We start from the raw sequence: 20857 nt of genomic DNA, 5'->3' as shown, positions 1-20857 counted from the left end.
CACCATGCACTAATTGCAAAAGATTACTATTAATAGTTGGAAGAACTTTAACGTAAAGTTATTTCATTTTCCAACTTGGTTTTGTCACAGATCAAGTCCACTCAATACGGCACATTATCTGATCAAAAAGATCTGTGCAGATGCATATAAAAAAGGAAGTTGGGACAACAGCTAATATTTTTGCCTTTTACCAAATAGATATATTTAAAGACAAAGATTTGAATAGTTGGCATGCTTCAGATTTGGCAAGTAACTTTGTACCTGGACAAACCATGTTACAATGCAAGAGGTGCAAATACATACATTGTTTTTGCATGCAGGGTAACTACTGGCTGATTTTGCATGTAGCCTACACATGCTGGACAGCTTTATTTTTACACTACAATTTAGATTTCAGTTTGGACACTTCCCTCCCAAATCTATATATCTGTGCACATTTTAAATCTGCCCCACCTTCAGTGCAGCATGGTTTTACCAAGATGCACAGTTATACCTCTTTTCCACCAAAAACCCAGGTCCGACCTGGGTTTTTGGACATGGTTCCAACCCTGGTCAGACCCATTTACACTGCAGCTTCGATCTGGGTTACTCCCAGCTCAGCCCTGTTCACACTGAACTCAGGTCTGCCCTGCTAAACCTGTGAGGTCATATAAAGTGGGAGGTGAATGCCCCACAACCACCAATCAGCTCATTTTAGGCATGACCCAGGTCAGATAACCTAGGTTGAACCGTTTACACTGCACCATTACCCAGGTCCATCCTGGGTCCATCCCTGGTAGCTACCTGGGTTGGATTGCTGGTTCACTTGACCTGGGTTATTTTTCAGGGTCCCTTTTACACTGAGCTGCGACCCGGGTAGACCCAGCAAAAACCCAGGTTTTTGCTCTGGTGTAAAAGGGGTATTACTTGCGCTTTCTTGCTCTATTCCTAAATCTGAATCAAATCCATTGTCTCCACTTTTTTATGGTCCATTAGACTCCCCAGTGCCTCTTAATTTAACAGCTTATATTTCTTTAGCTATGATAGCTAAATAATATATTACATTATCAATTACCCCATTGAAATGTGGTGGCCATAGTATGTCCTCTTTATTGATGACAAATTGTTTTCCAAGTGGCATTGATGGATCAAAGACTCCAATTTGTCTAGTTGTTATTGTTCCATTAGAAAAATAATTCCAGTTTAGGATGCTATAATGTCCGGGAACTCCACCATCTTCATCAAAATATATTTCATAACCAGTGGGAGTTGTGAAATGGACATTTCTCAAGAAATGGTTTAACTACAAAGCACAAACCAAGTTATACAAAAATTTCAGAATTGATTTAATATTTTTTTGTAACTCTTTGTGAGAAACTGTATGTATAAATGTATATTATGGTGCTTATTCTCAGGCAATATACATAGAAAGGTAATAAGTTGCTTTTAATTGCTTTGTGAGTTTTTCTGTGGTTGTCTGTGCTATTTCTGTATAATGTATTTCTAATTGTGCTGTCTTTCAACATAATTTACCAATTTCTGTTGAATGGATATAGAATAATATAGAATAAATCATTTGCACAATACAGTATCTAAGTGTTTCAGGTGGTATTCTATGAATATTTAGGAATCGGTATCCGGTCATATTGATGACAGTTACCATGCCAACATTCATAATGTCAACACCACAATATTAACACTAGAAGATTGACATGGTTCAGCATGTAGACAAGCACCATGTTGATATTATCAGAATGTTAACATGTTCCCAGTGTCAACATCTAAAATTTCACCATGTAAAATGTTGACATTGTCAGCTTGCCAACACTTAGGTTTAAGTACTGCTGGGGGGGTTAGTATGCAAGGGAAGGGATATGGTTAGGCACTAGAGGGGGCATTAGGGTTACAAGGACACATCTGAGACAAGAGAAGAAACTGTGGCTCAGGTAGTGTGAGACAGAAGTGATTGTGTACCAGTGAGAGTAATTTAGATTGTGGTAGGATAAATTGTAATAGAAAGGTTGAGTTTTGAAGACTGTTTAAAAGGTATATCAGGTTTATAAGAGAGAAATTTCAGGAGTTAGTAGGAAGCTTATCTCATCATTACCATGAAGGCCACAAATGGTTAATAAACTATCCTTGTTATGATGGATAACAATAAAAAAAATGATTTTGATTTTTCTATAGCAAGAAGAAACAAAAAAAATTATATTATTTTAACATAAAATTAATTTGTAAACTGAAACAGTGCCCTGATATACTTGTATAACTTTTCTAATAAATGTAAATTATAATGTTAAATTACTGTTAAGGTTACTTAATATTTAGAATTATTTTTTATCAAAATGTAATCGTTTTGGTGCTTATTCAAATGAACACAATGAGTTTAATCACTGGTGGTCATCAATTAGCTTGAGAATACTCAGTCCTCAGTTTTATTCATCTATGCAATACAATTTTGCATTCGAAACCTAACAATACCTGTAGATGTGTATTGGCAGCTGCTTTTGAAATCATAATATTCTTCACATGCCTGGATTTTTCAGAAAACATATTATGGAGTGCATAAGCAATGACATAAACAGCAATATATATGTTGTAAGGCTTTCTGAAGGCATTAATGTGAAAAATTGAAGATCCATAAAATTCTATTGTATGATTTTCATTACAAAGGGAATATAAACTGCCCTTAGAGTTTACAAACTCCTGTGAAGTACTGCAATAAAAGACAATATACCAGACAGCTGCAGTGAAGGTATCATTTGGAAATTGTAAAGGGCTGGCTTTTAGAAAAAATGTGTTAAACCCAGGGATTTCCTGATTGTGAACATCTAAAATAATGGATCCATTGATGACATCTTGGCAAAGTGTGCTTTCTTTTAGATTAATGGTATGTGAATCAAGACAACTCAACCACAAAATTCTTTTCAGTGGGTACGATTTTAAAACCATTGTAATATGGAAAAATAGCACCATTTGGGTGTAAATTATTATAACATGAGATGTTGAATGAGTTAGTGTTCCAGCAAACAGGGCAAAGGTTTTAGGATCTTTATCAGTCACTAAGATAAAAAATTCCACACAAATGCCTTGTTTGACAATTGCATTTTTCAATCCTTCACCAGCTCTCTTGTAGCTTTCTTCTTTAGAAGCCACAATTCCAACCCAGTTCCATTTAAATGTTTTAAGAAGGTAGATAATGGCTTCATATTGATTTTTTTCACTGACCATAGTTCTGTAGAATTCTGGAAATTTTTGCCTGTCATTGAAGATGGGATCTTGAGCCCCATGACTAATCTGAAAAGGGAGCATCATATTTTGTCTAAAATATTTTTGCTATATAAATTTTTTTTGTCAATTAATATTATTTCCTTTAAACAAATATGACTCTATTAGTCCACATTATCGGGCATTTATGGATTACAAAAACTGCAAATGCCTACTGCATTTCAAAGAGCAGGTATACCTCATGGACTTTGGAGATTCTCCCACAAAATCAATTTGTGCCTAATTTTACAGATGGTGGATGCTCCACATAAAACAATGAGCAACAGCAAAAACATGTACAAACACATTACCTCCTTAAGTCTGCCCCATTATTATTTAAACTTTCCTGTTTTTACCCTAAAACTCCAAGTGATTTAGCTTAATTTATGTATTACTTTAATCATGATCATTTCGGGACATTGGGAACTTTAGGAATGTTTAACACAAGTATCACTTTTTGGTGTCTGGTAAACAAAAAATATTGTGTTGGTGCAAATAACTTTCTTGCACTGGTTCTGTAAAATGGTCATTGCTCTTACAATTTAGCACATACTTTCACAGAAAACACAAAGGATTGTTACTGTTATTTTATATTATCTATGGTGATGGGTCACATGATATTAGATCACTGACCACACTGCATATGACTAACATGATGATGTCATAAAATAACACTGCCTGCAGAGTGATTTGAATCCATCCATATAGTGATGGTGGTGGTGGGGGATAAAGTGAGATTGCTGTGTCCCTGATGAAAGTATGTTGAATAAAGGCACTGAAATGTTAGAAGGAATTTATGACAATGTGATGATTTACTATTGAAATAGCATAGAAAATGGGCCTCAGACTGCACACCCTGAGCATATATATATATATATATAATTGGAGGTGCTACCTGTGGAGACAGACCAGTCAGAGGTACAATCTAGGTAAGTCCTGCAAATATTTAGACTGTGTAGTGCAGCTTTGATTCATTTTTGGGGCGTGGGCCCCCCTGGATTGCTTTGGTTGATCTGCTTCAGGGCACCGCATTATAACACATTTTTCCTTTATAACACATTTTGATGCTTCACTGTCTGTTTTTTATACATGTATTTCACTTTTTATTTTTATTCTTTATATGCAGCTGTGGCTGCTTTTAACTATTTTTTTTACACTTCACTTTTCTTATTAGAGCGGTGCCTTGGGGTGGCTTAGCTGGGATATTTTGAGGGTGTCCTGTGCTTTGGATGTGAACCCTAGTATGTTAGGGACCTACTCTACAGAGATTACCTGGTAATGGTGGGTAGGCCCATAACCTTGGCCAAAATTATGACAAAAACCTCTATTTACTGCAAAATGTATTTATTTATATATAATCAGTTAATTTGGAGTTGTGCACTTGTATTTATTCTTTTTGTGTATGATTTACTGATGCTCAGAGTGCTGCACCTCTAATACTATATTGTGATTTTTCAGGCCAACATACCTATTTGGCAACTGTGGGCCTGATTGAGAGATGGATGATTTGGCACAACTGCTGCATCCTTGTATGCAGAGGCTGTGCTTAAATATGAAAAAGCCATGGGATGCATCTTGTGTAAAATAACACTCATTGCAGGTTTTTGTGACCCATTGTTGTGTCTGAAGACACGGCATCGGATCAACTGCATGAACCATCTGACTCCCTCTGACTAATCATACTAATGTAGGACAGAACAAACACAAACAAGCACTATCTTTCTTGCAGGAGATATCTAGTTTATTGATTCAAATACAGTAGTAGCATAACATTTTACAAAAAGCAATGTAGACTCTTAACAATACAATATTTTAAAATGAATAGGTATCATTAAATCTTAATCATGCATGATAGATATTATTCAACCATCTTGATGTTCTAAAACCACTATTGCCTGTATAGGGTACTCAAGCAAATCAAATGAGTAATATTAGTCAGGATGTTCCTTGTTAGTGGGGCAAACTAATCAGCTGAGTTATTCTTTAGTAGCAGCCATATGAAGTCCATTCAATTGAATATATCATGTTGTTAAGATCAATAGCCACATGAATTGATTAGTAACAAAAAAATCCACTAGTCGAACCATTGAATGGTAGAAAAAATGCAGAGTTTTAAATAACCATTGAAGTTATTGATATAAAAAAGCTTCAGGCTAAATGCCCTCTCACCACTTTGAAATAAAATTCCCTGTATATGCTCTTTCTGGCTCCTGTGTATCGCATACTTTTATTCCAGTTTTGGAGAGGCTGAAACTGGTTCACCATATGTGGGAGCCAGGGAAAACAGTCAGCAGGAAGCACTTTAGAATACACATTCAAGCCTGTCACTTGTGCACAGTGTGATTGGAGCCATGCTGCACTGTCAAGTCTGATGCTTGTAGGCACAGACAGTTCCCCACTGAGTCTAAAAGCCACTGGCTAGGCAGGTGACCCTCGCTGTGGACCTGCAGCATCTGCAAACAGCTGGGTATCCGCATGCAGTTCAAAGTGGTTGGGCACATCTCAGCAACTTCTAAACTCAGTGGGAAAGAAAGGCATGATAATTATAACTAAGGTATGCTGGTATGCCACTGGATTTCTGCTTTTGCTATTAAACATTGTAAAAGCTGACTCATGTGCTTAAAGAAGTAATGCAGACAGATCTCTGCATATGGGACTTTCATATCTCCCACCTACTGAGGGACGATTCCAGGTAATAGAAAATAATTTCATCCAGCTCCCTTTATGTGTATAGTTATGTTATTGGGTTGGTTGGCAGCTTTTCCAGATAGCATTCATAGCAGCTAATATGTCAGTACAGGAAACTGAATGCAGATTCAGTATACCCCAAGTGATTTTTTTCTGACCAAGGTACTCATTTTGCTGGGACTGGTGTTACAGTAAATGTTTTATATGTTTACATGTTATGTATCGAACAACAATTACACACACTTATCACCAACAAGCAAGTAGAAAGGTAGAAATATATAATGACACCATCAAAAACAAGTTAAAAAAAATAACCTAGCAATTTGGTTTGCTGTTTCTTGAACCCTTACTCCTTGTACTGCATGTAATCATGAAACTTCCCAACTTTATGTTGATCCTTACCACAAATGTGGCAACTGCTGAAGATATGACTGTGAGATATTTAATTAAAATTACTAACCATTTGACCAAAGACAGAAGATTGTGTTATGATTTAAAGGTTTTTTTATGTTCTGGTTCTTTGGCAGATTGATGCGAAGTACCCTACCAGTTGCTGCTGACTTATTCAACATCTGTAAAAATTCAGTAGTCAATGTGGACTTACACTTTTTACTGAAATAAGATAACTCTCCCTAAGCAAGCAGCTCAAGCAGAAAATCTTTTATTCCACAACAAGCAAAGTCTAAAATTAGGTCTTAAATAAATTCTGAGATCAGCAGAAGAATCGAAGTACAGTGGTAGGTACAGATTTTCCATTTGAGTATAGACTCCAAAAGTGAATGATTGAGTGTTTGTGTAAAAAAATACTTCAGCAACATGCCTGTGACACTCCAATAACATAATCATAAGATGGGCCATTTCTGTGCATCTTTTTAACCACCCCCAGTCAAAACCAAGGAACGCCCAGCACTATTCCACTTTCATAAGCTGCATACACACACAACGATTTAGTTAATGAACGATTTTAGTAAACGATTTTCTCCCTTGAAAAAATGAACTAAAATCGTTACTAAAGTTGTTCATTTACTATGTTCATTTAAATGTAATGAACAATTTTTTAGAACTACAAACGACTTTTGCATATTCCCTTACTGAAAATCGTTGAGTTGACAAGTCTGACTGAACTACAAACTACAAACTACAAATGTGAACGCGCATGAACGAAAATCGTTCATCGTTTTATTCAGAAAGTGAACGATTTTCACAAACAATTATCGTTTAACGATAATCGTTCAAAAAATCGTTGTGTGTATATGCACCTTAAGACATTACTGACACAGTGTGTCTCAATTGCAACAGCACCTTTATGTGTACACTCTGTGTAACACATGACCATAGGAGTTTTTGCACATGTGTAGTAGCAAAAAGTTGCTCAATTCTGTGAACATCGGCATTGCATGTGGCTCTGAATCAGCAGTACCTTTTTCTGAGTACTGGTAAAGTTTTAAAGATAAAAAACACTTTGGAATGCATGAATTATCAAATTTACTATTCCGATTAACCATAACAAATAATTAATTTAATTAATTAAAAATTAAAAGTAGGTGATTGTACTTTTTTATTTCCTCTGAACTTTACACTTTATCCTTAAAAATGGTGAGAATGAAATTGTTTATGTATACTGTAAATAGCAAAACAAACATCAAATATTCTAGTATGTTACCTGGGGAAATTTGTATATTTGAGCAAATTGAGATATGATGTAAGATATAGAGGATGAAATATGCCCAACAATTGCCATTAGAGCTCCTTTCTTATAACACATGTAATTAGGGACAGCATTTTCTCCCCGTGTAAACATACTTAATATATTGGCCACTGCCTTTCTCTCATTTTTCCAAGAATCAAAGAAATGAAATCCCAAAGTCCTATTGGGCAAAATGTTGGGGTTCTTGTTGACCTCATCAATAGCAAAAATGGCAGCCAAAAGATTAATGTAGTATGCAAATGACATGCTAAAACAAAAATATAATAGTGATATGTTAGTTATCATTTCTTGTGTTGCTCTTAAACATTTTAATTAAATAACTTGAGTAAATTAATGCAGGACACCAAAAATGCTCAGACCCTTTCACTTATAGCAATATTTTCATGTGAGCTCTGTATTAAAAAAAAGTACATTTAGCTAGTAGATTGCAGGAACAGAAATGCACTTTATGTTACTTAGGGGCATATTTACTAAAGTGCAGATTTTTAGAAGTGGAGATGTTGCCTATAGCAACCAATTGGATTCTACTTAATACACATCTAGCACCTTCTAAAAGATAATAGATATAATCTGATTGGTTGCTATGGGCAACATCTCTACTTCTAACAACACATAGTATGGTAAATATATCCCTTACTACTTAGTTTTTTTTTTAAATATATGATCAAAAACCCTAACTTTCTATATACCCAATAAAAAACTTGATCAAAAGTCTACTTCATTAGTTCTATTTAATTTATCTCTGCAACACAAGAAGGTAAAATAATAAAATAAATCCTGTTGTTAAAGACTATATATGAAATGTCTTTTATAGAAACTACTCAAAAAGTATGGTTTGCAAAGGATTTCCTTGTTAATTTAGTTTCCCTCTAATGTATTAAGAGGGTAGTACAGCAGATATCTCTGATATATTCCTGTTCCCTCTATTTTCAATTTGAAAATGCGGTCCCCATAGATGTTTATAGAGACTGTGATATGGCCAAAGTCATCAATCTCCAAAAAGCTGAGCTTTTATAGTTTAGGGAAGTTAATGTTCAGAATAACAGGTTAGTTAGGATAGTTGAGCTATATTTTAAAGGTGAAGGTGTCATTGCTTTTAATTGGGATAATATGAAGCAATTTGCGGCTACTAAACATAAATATAACATATAATATGATGATTAATAATGGGGATGAGGGAGGTAATGTGGTTATGTTGAATGAGGTTCTTAAGAAGAAGCTGAAGGAGTAAATTATTTTAAAGATAGATTCATTAAAGATAAGGGTATGACATTATGTTGCTCTATTCACTGGGATGCTCTGTCTATTGTATAGCAATTACTGGGATGCTTAAGGTACTGTATGATGGCCACTTTGATATTCATTGTGCTATATGATGGTCAATGGGATGCTTTATGAACTGTATGCTTGTCACTGTGATGCTATCTGTGCTCTATGGTGGTCACTAGTATGCCCTATGTACTGGATGGTGGTCACTGGGATGTTCTGTGTGCAGTATGGTTTTTCTTTTTTTTGGGGGGGGGGCAAGTTACAATTTTTCATATGTAAGTCTTACTCAGTAAAAAAAATCACCAGAAAACTGTGATTTTACAATGTGAATCACTTGCCATTCTGATATTTTTTAATGTTCTGAATGCAAATCAGTGTAAGTACTGTAATAAGCAATGAGTTCAAAAATTGCCACCAAATGTGCAGGAATTAACAGCTGAACAACAGAGGTACCTCTAACCAGCTAAATGGCTCAAATTAGATTCATTGGGCCTATTACCCCACAAGGATGGAGAAGACACTTACCACATAGGGATAAGTGAAATAGTACAAAGTTGGTATAATAGCACACAGAAAACAATGAATTACCACACAAGAAGGAGCCTATGGAATTTTACCCACACCACCTTGTAATTTTTGATAATTTAACAATGTACTAATTTGAATTTATTTTTCTGAGCCCTGCCACCTCAAGGAGGATAGCCACAAAAGAGAATAGGAGCCCAAGTATCAGATAGAGGGGTCCTTGAAGGTAATATGTAACCAACTTGTTTGCAACTAGAAGGGCGTACATTCATTTTTGTGGTATTAGCCCCAGGACACTGTGGTTAATGTGGATTGGGAAACTTTGTTGTGGTAATTCAGTAGAAAGGTAATGTTAGACACACTCCTTTGTTTTCCAATAGTTGCAAAACAGTAGCTACTGGTTTCTTATAACAGCTGCTGGATTAAAATGATTAAGAAGGCAAATTGGCTCCCGGGGTCCCAAAGGGCTTCAGTAGTGATAACAAAGAGACTGTCACTCTTCTGAACCCAATTTCAGCTGGGGGAGCTCTGGACAATCAAGCAAGGATCATGGAAGGTATTTTTTTGGGTGATTTAAGGAAATAAATTGCCTATACTTAATGGCACCATGGTGGAGGCTGATTCTTTTTCAAGACAATAGAATCAACCTGTTTGAAAGACATCTTCTACAAGTATTAAACAAAGAATTGTATGTAGATGCATGAGGCACATAGACATTTTGAACTGTTCCCTCTATCTCATTTGAAAAACAGACTCCACAGCACACTGACAGCAAAAACCTCTGTTTGGAACCTACCTGCTCATTTTGAACTGTCTCTTAACCTTACTGTGCTCATGCAGCAATCCAAAGAGCTTGTTAGCGCCATATGATGGCTTAATAATTTGTTTCCAAATGAGCATTTGTGTTTTAGTATCAATTGGCTTTGTGTACATATGAACATTACTTTTAAATTTTGCTGTTGCCATTTACTTAATTATTGAATTTTACTATATTTTATATATTATATTTATATATTTATGCAGTTATCATATAGATATTTTTTATTAATATACATTGTGTAGTTGTTATATTTTATACTTGTTTCATATTTATTCATCCTTTTGTTTTCATTTGAATGTCTTATTCATTTTCACAAATATTATCTTTTCACCTACCTTATATACAGAATAAATATATTGTTTGTCCCCATACAGTCTAAGCACTTTATTCATTCCACATACAGTACATGGAAAAGGATTGTTAAGCATCCTGGTTCTTTCACCAGTTACTGGGCCTGATTCAGAGCCGTTCGCTATTTGCGGTCGTTCGTTCAAAAACAAGGGGTGGCTATTCAAATGATCCATTCGCAAATTGCAGTCTGTTCACACCTCTAAGTCTGAACGAGCGAGCAAAACATACGCTCGTTTATTTGATAAAAACGCCCCCTGGCCGCACGCACCATACGTCATGTCCGCTATTTATTAGATTAATCGAGTACATCGTACAGCGTATGAACTGCTCGCTATTCTTGTGGTTGGTGTTTTCAACCGCTATTTTGCGAGCAGTTTTGAGTTAAAAAAAACCAAGTGACGTGGTCAATGACGCTGCTGTATTAATTATGCACTCCCTTAAAACGCCCGTTTTGACCTTTAAGCACGCCTGCGAACGGATCTCCACTCCCCGTTTTCAAGCACCTTCCCCTGTTACCACCCACATACGCCTCCTCCTGTCATTCAAAAAAGCAGGCACTCGCTATATTGCGTACAAATGATTTTTGGCCGCACTGACTGGTTCGCGCATGCGTATTAAAAACCATACGCATGCGCAGATGTGCGAACATCGCTCGGAACGAGCGTACTGCCGCTAGCGAGTGGCTCTGAATGAGGGCCACTGTTATAATTTAAGGTAGGACCCAAAATACCCCATTTTTTTCAAGGAGCAGCACAATCCTCAAATTAAAAAATTTAAAGGGAGAGCATCTTACAAATATTCCTACTGATGATAATGATGATGACAACAGCCACCAGCACATTCTTGATTGGTGGACTGCAAATTCAATTCTTAATCTGATTAGTATTTTCTTAATTGTTTGTGCATACAGTATACTATAATAAGTATATGCATCCACTAACTCATATATTATATTATTTAGCAGATGTACATTAGCTTTTTTTTTTTTCTTCTTTTGCAGTATGCGAGAGAATTATACCTGCTATATTAAAGAGTTGCATTTACACCCAGTTTCTAAACATTGATTTTGATAGTGAAATATGCATTAATTACTAGGACTGAATGAAAAGATAAATAAATACATATTTCAATATCATAATCAAGGTGTAGAAACTGGATGTAAATGTATCTGAAGTATGTTTGGCACATATGCTACTTGAGATGTGACCAACTTTGCCAGTTCAAGCCAAGTTATTTTTTTGTTTTTTGCATTGGCTATGAGTTGTGTTCTTTTGGATATTCATTAATTTATATTGTAATGCAAACAATATTCAATTTTATTTTTTGTTTTTAAATATAAATTGATATTTAAACCATTTTGTATTGCATATATTAGCAGTTACGATCTCTTGGAACATGTCTTTATTCTAGCAAAGATCACATATGAAGTAAGAGAGGGGCACTGCTTTAAATACATTTTCAAATTTTCACTTTGTTTAGTCATTAAGTTGATCACTTGACATTGAATCATTATCAATGATGCTAATGTCAATGATTGCTAATGTAAATGTAAATAACAATGGGTTTGAAGTGAACTAACATTATATAGATTGCAATACAGTTGATGTTGTGCCTTAAAAGAGTTATCCTCTGTTTAGTAACTTATATAATTTGCCTGCCCTGTGTAGGGTGCTACCTTTGGACCTCATCTTGTATGAAGTTGTTGCACTGGATCACACAACAGGTCACATTGCAGTGTTGAATCCATCTAGTCATCTTGAGTAAAGTTCCACATCTATGGATTAGTCTACCTCCAAAATGCAGGTAACAGATGGCATCTCTGTCAGGACCCCCTTATTTGTTACACTGGTGGGACAGGTTGTAAGTGGGCTTGTTTAAATATTTAAAACACCTTTATACCTAATAATTTTGATATCAAAACAAAGTCTTTTTAAGTATGTAACATAGATAAATGGATATATTTACTAAGCATTGGGTTTTCAAAGTCACAGATTTTCAGCATTTCTGCCCATGGAACATAAAATGGCAATAATATTGATTGCAAAACAAGCCTGATTGTGCATGCAGTTTTATTGTCATTTTAAACCTGATGGAAAAACCATCAAAAATTGGCAGCTTAGAAAGTTGATGCTTGGTAAATATATCCCAAGGTTGTTCAACCATTTTTATCATTTGACTTTGATTCAACTCTGTGATCAATGGTTATGTTTTAATAAAGAATATACTTTGTTTACTCTAATGTAATGTATCATATGCAATAAGTATATTGTTCATAAAAACTATAAAAGAGTATAAAATAATAAAATGGAAAAATAATAATTAAAAAAATATATGCAATCAGTTTGCAAAAAGATGATCATGGTGCTTTATCCTAAACAACAGATTTACCCATACTTTAGGTATTGACTTATAGGTTAAGGAATACTGCCATAGTAACTGTATTGAAGGGTCAAACAAATAAATAAACACCTTATTTTATAATGGAATTAATACAATCATTACTTACATATTAAAGCTTGTGTTTGCCTTGGTAGGCTTTTGTGTAAAAATTTCTTGCCTGACATTTTGGCTGAAGAAAATATCTAGGAGAAAACCTAAGACAAGGTCACCTTCCTGCAAGTAACTCTCCACACTTTGCTCTTCTAGAGAGCAGAAAGATGGCTTTATTGCATTTTGTGATCTGCATGACACAATTAAAAGTACTAAGAAAATAATAAATGATAGTGCATCAAACTGCATGCAAGACATCACTGTGTTCTGGATTTCCAATATAACCAATGTGTAATTATTATCTGGTTAATTACCAATGGAATCCTAAGGATATTAGGAAAAAATAATATTTATCTTAAAGTGTACAAGAATTACTTTTCAAAAGTGATTACAAGCTAAGGGAGTTAATGAACTTTAAGATAATACAATAGTATTGTTTTAGGAAAGGAATGGTCAGTTCAAAATGAGGGTTTGTGTTTGAACAAATAATACAATTTGTAAGAATAACTTGATTGTTATTATCCTAACAAGTTTCAAAGGCAGGAAAACTAGAACAAAAGCCTAAAACAAAGGTTAAAAACTAGAACAAAAGACTAAATAAAGGCTAAAAACTAGAACAAAAGACTAAAACGAAGGGGAAATAAAAAAAATATTTAAAAATCACATTATTTATTGCAGCCTTTCATCTCATTCCATTGAAGTACACTATATTGAGTATTTAATTTAGCAGCTGCTTTAATGTTTAATTTGTCTGCTTCCCTTTACCACTATATACTGTAGATACAACAGAAATATGTTTTGTATTGTCTCTAATAATCAGCACATAGAATGTCACATTTTACAGTACTCACAAGTTAAAATGAAATGATTTTCCCAGGTCTATCAGGTCTGTTAGTTTAGCTGAAATAAATATACAAGTGTAGAGATAAGAACCTTTTAATAAGCAAAGAATAGTTTAATTTTGCAAGCTCTGGAAATAAATCAAATGTTGATCTTTTCCTAAAAGTTATTCTGCAATTCATCAGAGGCTAGACCTAAACAAGGGTCAATAAACATGTTTTGCAATCTAAATTTTGACTTTATGGATGTACTAGGATAATACAAATGTGAAAAGAAATGATTTTTTTAGAAAATATATTATTCACATAGCAGTAACAAAGATGATGTATTATGATTTATATTACTATTCAACATGTATAAATAATGCATTATACAAATGTATCATGTTTTACAATTTTGCCATATTAGAATAAATTGTTCTCAAAGTCTCTTCACTTTCTAATATATTTTAATTGAATGCTTATCTTGCTATGAGCATTGGTTTTGTAAAACTTTTGTTAATTATACAGGCCTTGCCTCATCAAGAGGCCCAATCTGTTACATGTTTAAATAACTATGTGTTAGGAGCTGTCATCGCAGTGGCTCACAGGTCCGGCGAGTCCTGGTTGTTTCTAAGTGACCGGGACACTGTGTCATGCTAGCCACAATGGCTGACTGTCCTGATGGTTGCTAGGCAACTGAGACTCTCTGCAGATCAACTGCCTGTTGGTCCTGGCTGCTACTACAGTCAGGATGCTTTCTTTGTACCTGCAGCTACTCAGCTGCGCTATAATTAATTGTAAGTGGCCTGTCTCTGTTTGTGCAGCTACAAAGCTGCAGTTTAATTGTAAGGGGTCTGTCTCTGTATGTGCAGCTACCCAGCTGCAGTGTAATGATTTGCAAGGGGCCTGTCTCTGTACATGGGCTCTAATTGGCTCCCTGAATAGTTACAGCAGAAGAGTTAGGTCATGGAGGCAACCTAGTACCGGGTAAACATACTTCACCTGGCAAAGGCAGCTGTTATAGAGGAACACCTTTAATAGTCTTCAGGAGTCATGTGGTAATCTATGTTTCTTTTTGTTTCCATTGAAAATATTTGGTTGTGTTAAAAAGTTTTTTCCTGACTTTAGTCAAATACTACTAAATAGTTGGTGGAAGAATTGGACAGAAACCCAATCCTTACTTCATAACAAATTTTGAACTAAGGGTTGAAATAAATTTAAAACAGTTTAAGGTAAAGCAATCAGTTGCTTTAAACTTAAGATAAGAGTGTGTCAACAAAGATCTTGAAAGATAATGAAAAATATACTTAAATTACTTTTTAGGCAATCCAGGCTCAATAGAGTTAAAATAATTAATTTTTAGTACAAAGAAGTCTTACATTTATCTCTTGCAATCCTACAACCATACCACCTCTTTGACATCTTAATTTCCATCCTCTGATTCTGTCCTCCATCGTGATATCTCTTTCATAAACTCTTCTCTTGCTTCTAACTCAATTTTTAATACTAGCCATCTTAACCTGTCCTTCTTCTCCCCCTGATGAAGTTCATTCCCTCCTTTATTTGTCATCCCCCTTCACATTGATACATTCCCTCCCACCTCATACTCTACCTCTCCCTCTGTGCTTGATTCCATCCCATTCATCACATCAAACTCTTTCTCTTGCACTGAGCTCAAAAATATCTCTGGATCCAGACTCCCTCCCTAACTCCTGCATGGTCTTTCTACCCCCATTTGCCACCAAACTATTGAAATGACTTATCTTCCAATGACTGTTCATTTTCCTTTTTTCTCACTCCCTCTTTGAGTCACTTGAATCTGGCATCTGCTTCCTTCATTCCACTGAAACTGTCCTTTTCAAAGTCACTAATGACCTGCTCAATCTAATGACCATTTTTCTATTCTCACACTCCTTAATGTCTGCTGACTTTGGCACTGTTTACAATATTTTACTTCTTCAAACTCTACACTACTCTTTCTTGGTTGTACTCCAATCTTTCTGACCATTCATTCTGTTTTTAATGCCACCTCCCATTTTTTTATTTTCCTTTTGGTGTTCCTTGTGGCTCTAGAATTGGTTCTCTTCTAGTTCTACATCATCTCCTGCCATCTACTTAACCACCTTTATGCTGGCAATACTCATAACAAATTCTCCAGTTGAAGGTGCTTATGAGCACAGAAACGCGTCAAGTTTTGTTCATCCTTGGAACATATTATATCAATACCTTTATGCTGCTATATGGGTGTCGAAGCCGGATGATTGGCTGAGACCAGATCTTAAATTAATATTGGGTGACGCCATTTTGTGTTGCCCCTGATGATGCCATCTTGCGTCTTCAGCATGAAACCATTGTGTGAGATGCTATATGAGATTATTAGCATCGTGCGTCTGCATTGCTACCGCATACTGTTGAAAGTCCTACCATACCCCATATGCACATTAAATCATACATATAAAATATACAAGATGCACAGCGCACAGTTGCGCTGTTTAACAAAAGCACTCTACTCATAAATGCACCATGCATATTAGCGACTATACGCAAATATTTTCACACTTACACATACAATAACTTATAAAAAGGTTCCTCCACATTAAAAGGTAAATATTAGAGGTTTTATTAACGAAAACTTATGTTGTGAAATGTAATGTATATGAAATTTAAGGTACATAAGCTAGTAGACATATCATGTTTGGTACCATTCTAAATCACTGTTTATTTGCAGATTTCCAGTTTAACCCGCAAGGAAATTGCATCATGCGTTCGCAAGATATGAACCATATGAAAATAGTGGTTAGAATGTGAAATTCTATGAAGTGTTTTTTTACTAGTTTAAACCAGTTATTCAGCGGGAAAACCACACAAAGCAACATCTGAGGAACTGGGACATGCAACTAGTGATGCTATATGAACTGTCCAATGATCTGCATCATACCAGAATGTCCAGGAGCCAATGGAAATCCGTTAACTAGTTTCTTTGTTCTGAGAGGGTATATAGCTTGCATACTGGTTCTAGTATACAGCCATTCTCTTTGGATGACCACAGACTTCTGGACTGATGACTGTATGCTGGGACCAGTGGGCATGCGTATGTATTGGGCTGTATCGTATATTCTATATTTAATTGTCTTTGCGCTAATTGTGCTAGATCAAAGCGTGTACCTTTCTTTTTGAATGCAATAAGAATTTTTGTGCTTTGGAACCACAATTATTGTCTGGACAGCGATTATTTCTCTCTAGCAATTTAAGAGTATTCATAGATGGGGGCTCGCAGTTGATATCACGCCACCGTGATTCGCATGATAGCAAACAGCCTTCGCTTCCACAACAAAGGGTGGAAGGCACCATAAGCAGGCAAGAATGCACTGTGTTCGAAATCCTGCTACCATTCAGTGTTGTGGAATCGATGTCCTTTATTGTGTGATCTTAAGGGCACTGATTAGGAATCTGGGGACAAGAGAGAAAGATGTGTTTCTTTTATTGTCTGTCCATGCTTTGTGTGTTAGTCACATTATTGTGTATGCGACTAGTCACAAAATAGCATAATTTTTATTTCCATGCTTTTTTGTATCAGTCGCATTATTGTGTATGCGACTAGGTGCACAATAACGTATATGTGTTTCTGGTATTGCAGCCACGTGTTCAAACAAAATTTTTAAGATTGCATTGTTGTATTGATAGCGTGATTACATTGTTTTGAGTCTCTTAATCATACTGCCATATCTGAGAAAAAGCTTAATTTCTTTTCCATGCAGAAAAGGTGCATGATAGATGTATATTTGTGGTGAGAATAGGGGTACTGTGTGTTCCCTATTACTAGGGGTACTGTGTGTTCCCTAGAGCAAGGAGTACTATGTGTTTCCTAGGGTACACATAGCAGGTGTACTGAAGAAAGGGGTACTGTGTGTTCCCTAGTGATAGGGGTACTGTGTGTTCCCTAGAGGTAAAATTGGCTCTCAGTGTGATTGCAAAATCCATTGATCAGTTAGGTTCTTTGGGCATTGTGCTTGAACCACACAGTTGGGGCAGACCGTGATTGTGAACTGAGTTGTGGTGGAGGAAATCACTGCTAGCAGTGGAAAGTACTCGAAAAGGGATTTGGTTTGGGGTACTGTGTGTTCCCATTGGTTCAGGGTACTGTGTGTTCCCATTGGTTAGGGTTACTGTGTGTTCCCTATCCAGAAGGCAGGATATTGTATAGGCAGCATTCTGCTGCTTGTTGTGTAGGTTAACTATAATGATTAGCAAGTTGGTTGTAGGTGAGTGGACGCAGCCTGTGAATTCATCCACCGGTCCACATACTAGCGAAAAGTGCTTAGCATTTTCCCAGATGGGTGCCAGGCTGACGCTGGGTATGGAGGACAATGTGCTGCTTTTGGAAGGGCCCACAGGATCGGCAAGGCATATAATGCATACAAAGTACGGAGCGTATGCAACTACACACTGTAATGTATGGGTTAAGATGACGAGAAAATGTGTGAAATCTTTTCCGAAGATTGGCAGTTTTGATGAGGAAATAATGAACAATGTTAGTGATAGCATCTGTGTGGTGAAATCTCTGAAGAAAAGAGTAAAATATAATGATTGCTTGAAACTATGGCAGCAAGAGGGAAACATGTGGCTTAGTGGTGTGCACGTGATACAAAATGGTGTCGCGCTAACGATGTAAGGGAGCGCGCATGCAATGCACAATAGCATTGTGTACGCGCCGCAAGGGAGCGCAGATGCAAAGCAAGGTAGCATTGCCAAAAGTACAGTTAGTAGCACAGGTGCACCTCCACCGCCCGACACGGTGGAAGGTGAAGAAACAGCCCATACCAAAAATGATAAAAATTTAACAAGTAACTTGTACCCTCTCCTGAGTAATTATAAGGAAAATGTTTATGAAGCAGATGATGAACCTGTTGTAATGTCAGCCATTTCTCATGCAGTTCAAATGTTAAATGTTCCTCCATAGCAGTTACAGGAAATGCCCTCACCAGTAGTAGTAGCAGAAGTGCTACCACCCGCAGAAGCCATAGCGGAAGCTGGTGTAAATACTATTATACATTGCAGTAATAGACTGAACCCCCCAAATACCAAGGCCAAAGGCCAAACACCATCAAGCGTATAATGTATAACTTCTAGAAAGGGTACCTCCTGGGATCAAGAATCTACCTCCTCCTTCCTGGTTAGCCTGGTTACCTCCTCACTGATTCACCAACGCGTTTCTGCTTTGGAAAGCCTTTATCAAGGTGTATTTGACTAGACTGACTGTTACCTTTAAATACCCCTCCCTCCTCTTTGATTGGTTCATTATACTGGAGAGGGTCAACACAATTAGTTCTCTAGTATTCTCACTTAAAATATATAGACATCCATTCCCTTTCTAATACCATTTGAATTTAATAATCAATAAATTTGTAGATCCAAATAATCTCTTTCATTTAGAATTCTGCGTGCCACTACGTTATACGTGTGGAACGCAAATTATTTCTGGTGCCCGATCAAGGGTTAAATTTAGTTTTTACCTGGACATATTTCATTTATGGCTGGTGGTCATGAATTCCCAGTATAGATCCGGCACATCTATCGATGGTTTACCTCCTCTCCACCGGGCTAAGACCATTAATTTTGTTGCGTTCCACGCAGTAAGCAGAGTGACCCGCATCTCCTTCCGGTTCTATGTAGTGGAAGTGATGTAAATCACACGGTGGAACGCATATTTGCCGTGGAGTCCGGACTCCCTTGACTTCCGGTACAACCCGGCGGATGTAGTCAGAATTAATTAATGCGCTCCACCTGATGTGAATGGAAATGAAAAGAATCTATGAACTGGGCACCTTACACCCTAAGGGAATGAACATGGACTTTGAATTGAAATGGTTTTATGAACATTTTATAGTATTTTTACCTGAGGTTCTTATGTGGTTTTATATATTATATTTTTAGATTTTTATGTATTCTATCTAATAGGGATATTTTTAAGTATATTTATATTTGTGTACCATATGTCTATATGATAAGAACCCATTTGATAAGGAATGAGCAACTTCTGAGGATAACCTTAGTAGTATAAGATTTCATGACTCAAGAAATTATTTAAGCGGAATAACAAGAGGAAATATTCCTATTTTATATTGGATTCTATGCGTTCCACCATTCACATCAGGTGGAGCGCATTAATTCATTCTGACCACATCCGCCGGGTTGTACCGGAAGTCAAGGGAGTCCGGACTCCACGGCAAATATGTGTTCCACCGTGTGATTTACATCACTTCCACTACATAGAACCGAAAGGAGATGCGGGTCACTCTGCTTACTGCGTGGAACGCAACAAAATTAATGGTCTTAGTGGAGAGGAGGTAAACCATCGATAGATGTGCCGGATCTATACTGGGAATTCATGACCACCAGCCATAAATGAAATATGCCCAGGTAAAAACTAAATTTATCCCTTGATCGGGAACTGGAAATAATTTGCGTTCCACACGTATAACGTAGTGGCACGCAGAATTCTAAACAAAAGAGATTATTTGGATCTACAAATTTATTGATTATTAAATTTAAATGGTATTAGAAAGGGAATGGATGTCTATATATTTTATGTGAGAATACTAGAGAACTAATTGTGTTGACCATCTATAGAATAATGAACCAGTCAAAGAGGAGGGAGGGGTAATTAAAGGTAACAGTCAGTCTAGTCAAATACACCTTGATAAAGGCTTTCCAAAGCAGAAACACGTTGGTGAATCAGTGAGGAGGTAACCAGGCTAACCAGGAAGGAGGAGGTAGATTCTTGATCCCAGGAGGTACCCTTTCTAGAAGTTATACATTATACTCTTGATGGTGTTTGTATACACCTGGTTTTATGGTACATAGCCTCGCTGTTGTTTTAAATATAAATTTGTCTTCAATAAAACCTTATCACACTATTGGCGACCTGTGTTTGCCTCC

At 36.3% G+C, this 20857-nt stretch overlaps 1 protein-coding gene across 1 annotated transcript in view; it reads right to left on the bottom strand.

Moving 5' to 3' along the window:
• The window catches only part of LOC148442652 (vomeronasal type-2 receptor 26-like), a 46998-nt gene that overhangs the window by 7925 nt on the left and 18216 nt on the right, over positions 1-20857 (bottom strand). Inside the window, exons 3-6 of the mRNA XM_088463689.1 lie at positions 13114-13287; positions 7598-7889; positions 2977-3276; positions 1055-1282 (exon numbers count right to left, since the gene is read on the bottom strand). Coding sequence (XP_088319815.1) covers positions 1055-1282; positions 2977-3276; positions 7598-7889; positions 13114-13287 — 994 coding nt within the window. The remainder of the gene's footprint in view (positions 1-1054; positions 1283-2976; positions 3277-7597; positions 7890-13113; positions 13288-20857) is intronic.

Source organism: Taudactylus pleione, unplaced genomic scaffold, assembly GCF_031769625.1.
Source record: "Taudactylus pleione unplaced genomic scaffold, aTauple2 ptg001427l, whole genome shotgun sequence".
NCBI lineage: Eukaryota > Metazoa > Chordata > Amphibia > Anura > Myobatrachidae > Taudactylus > Taudactylus pleione.
This window is presented reverse-complemented; position numbering and strand designations above follow the sequence as displayed.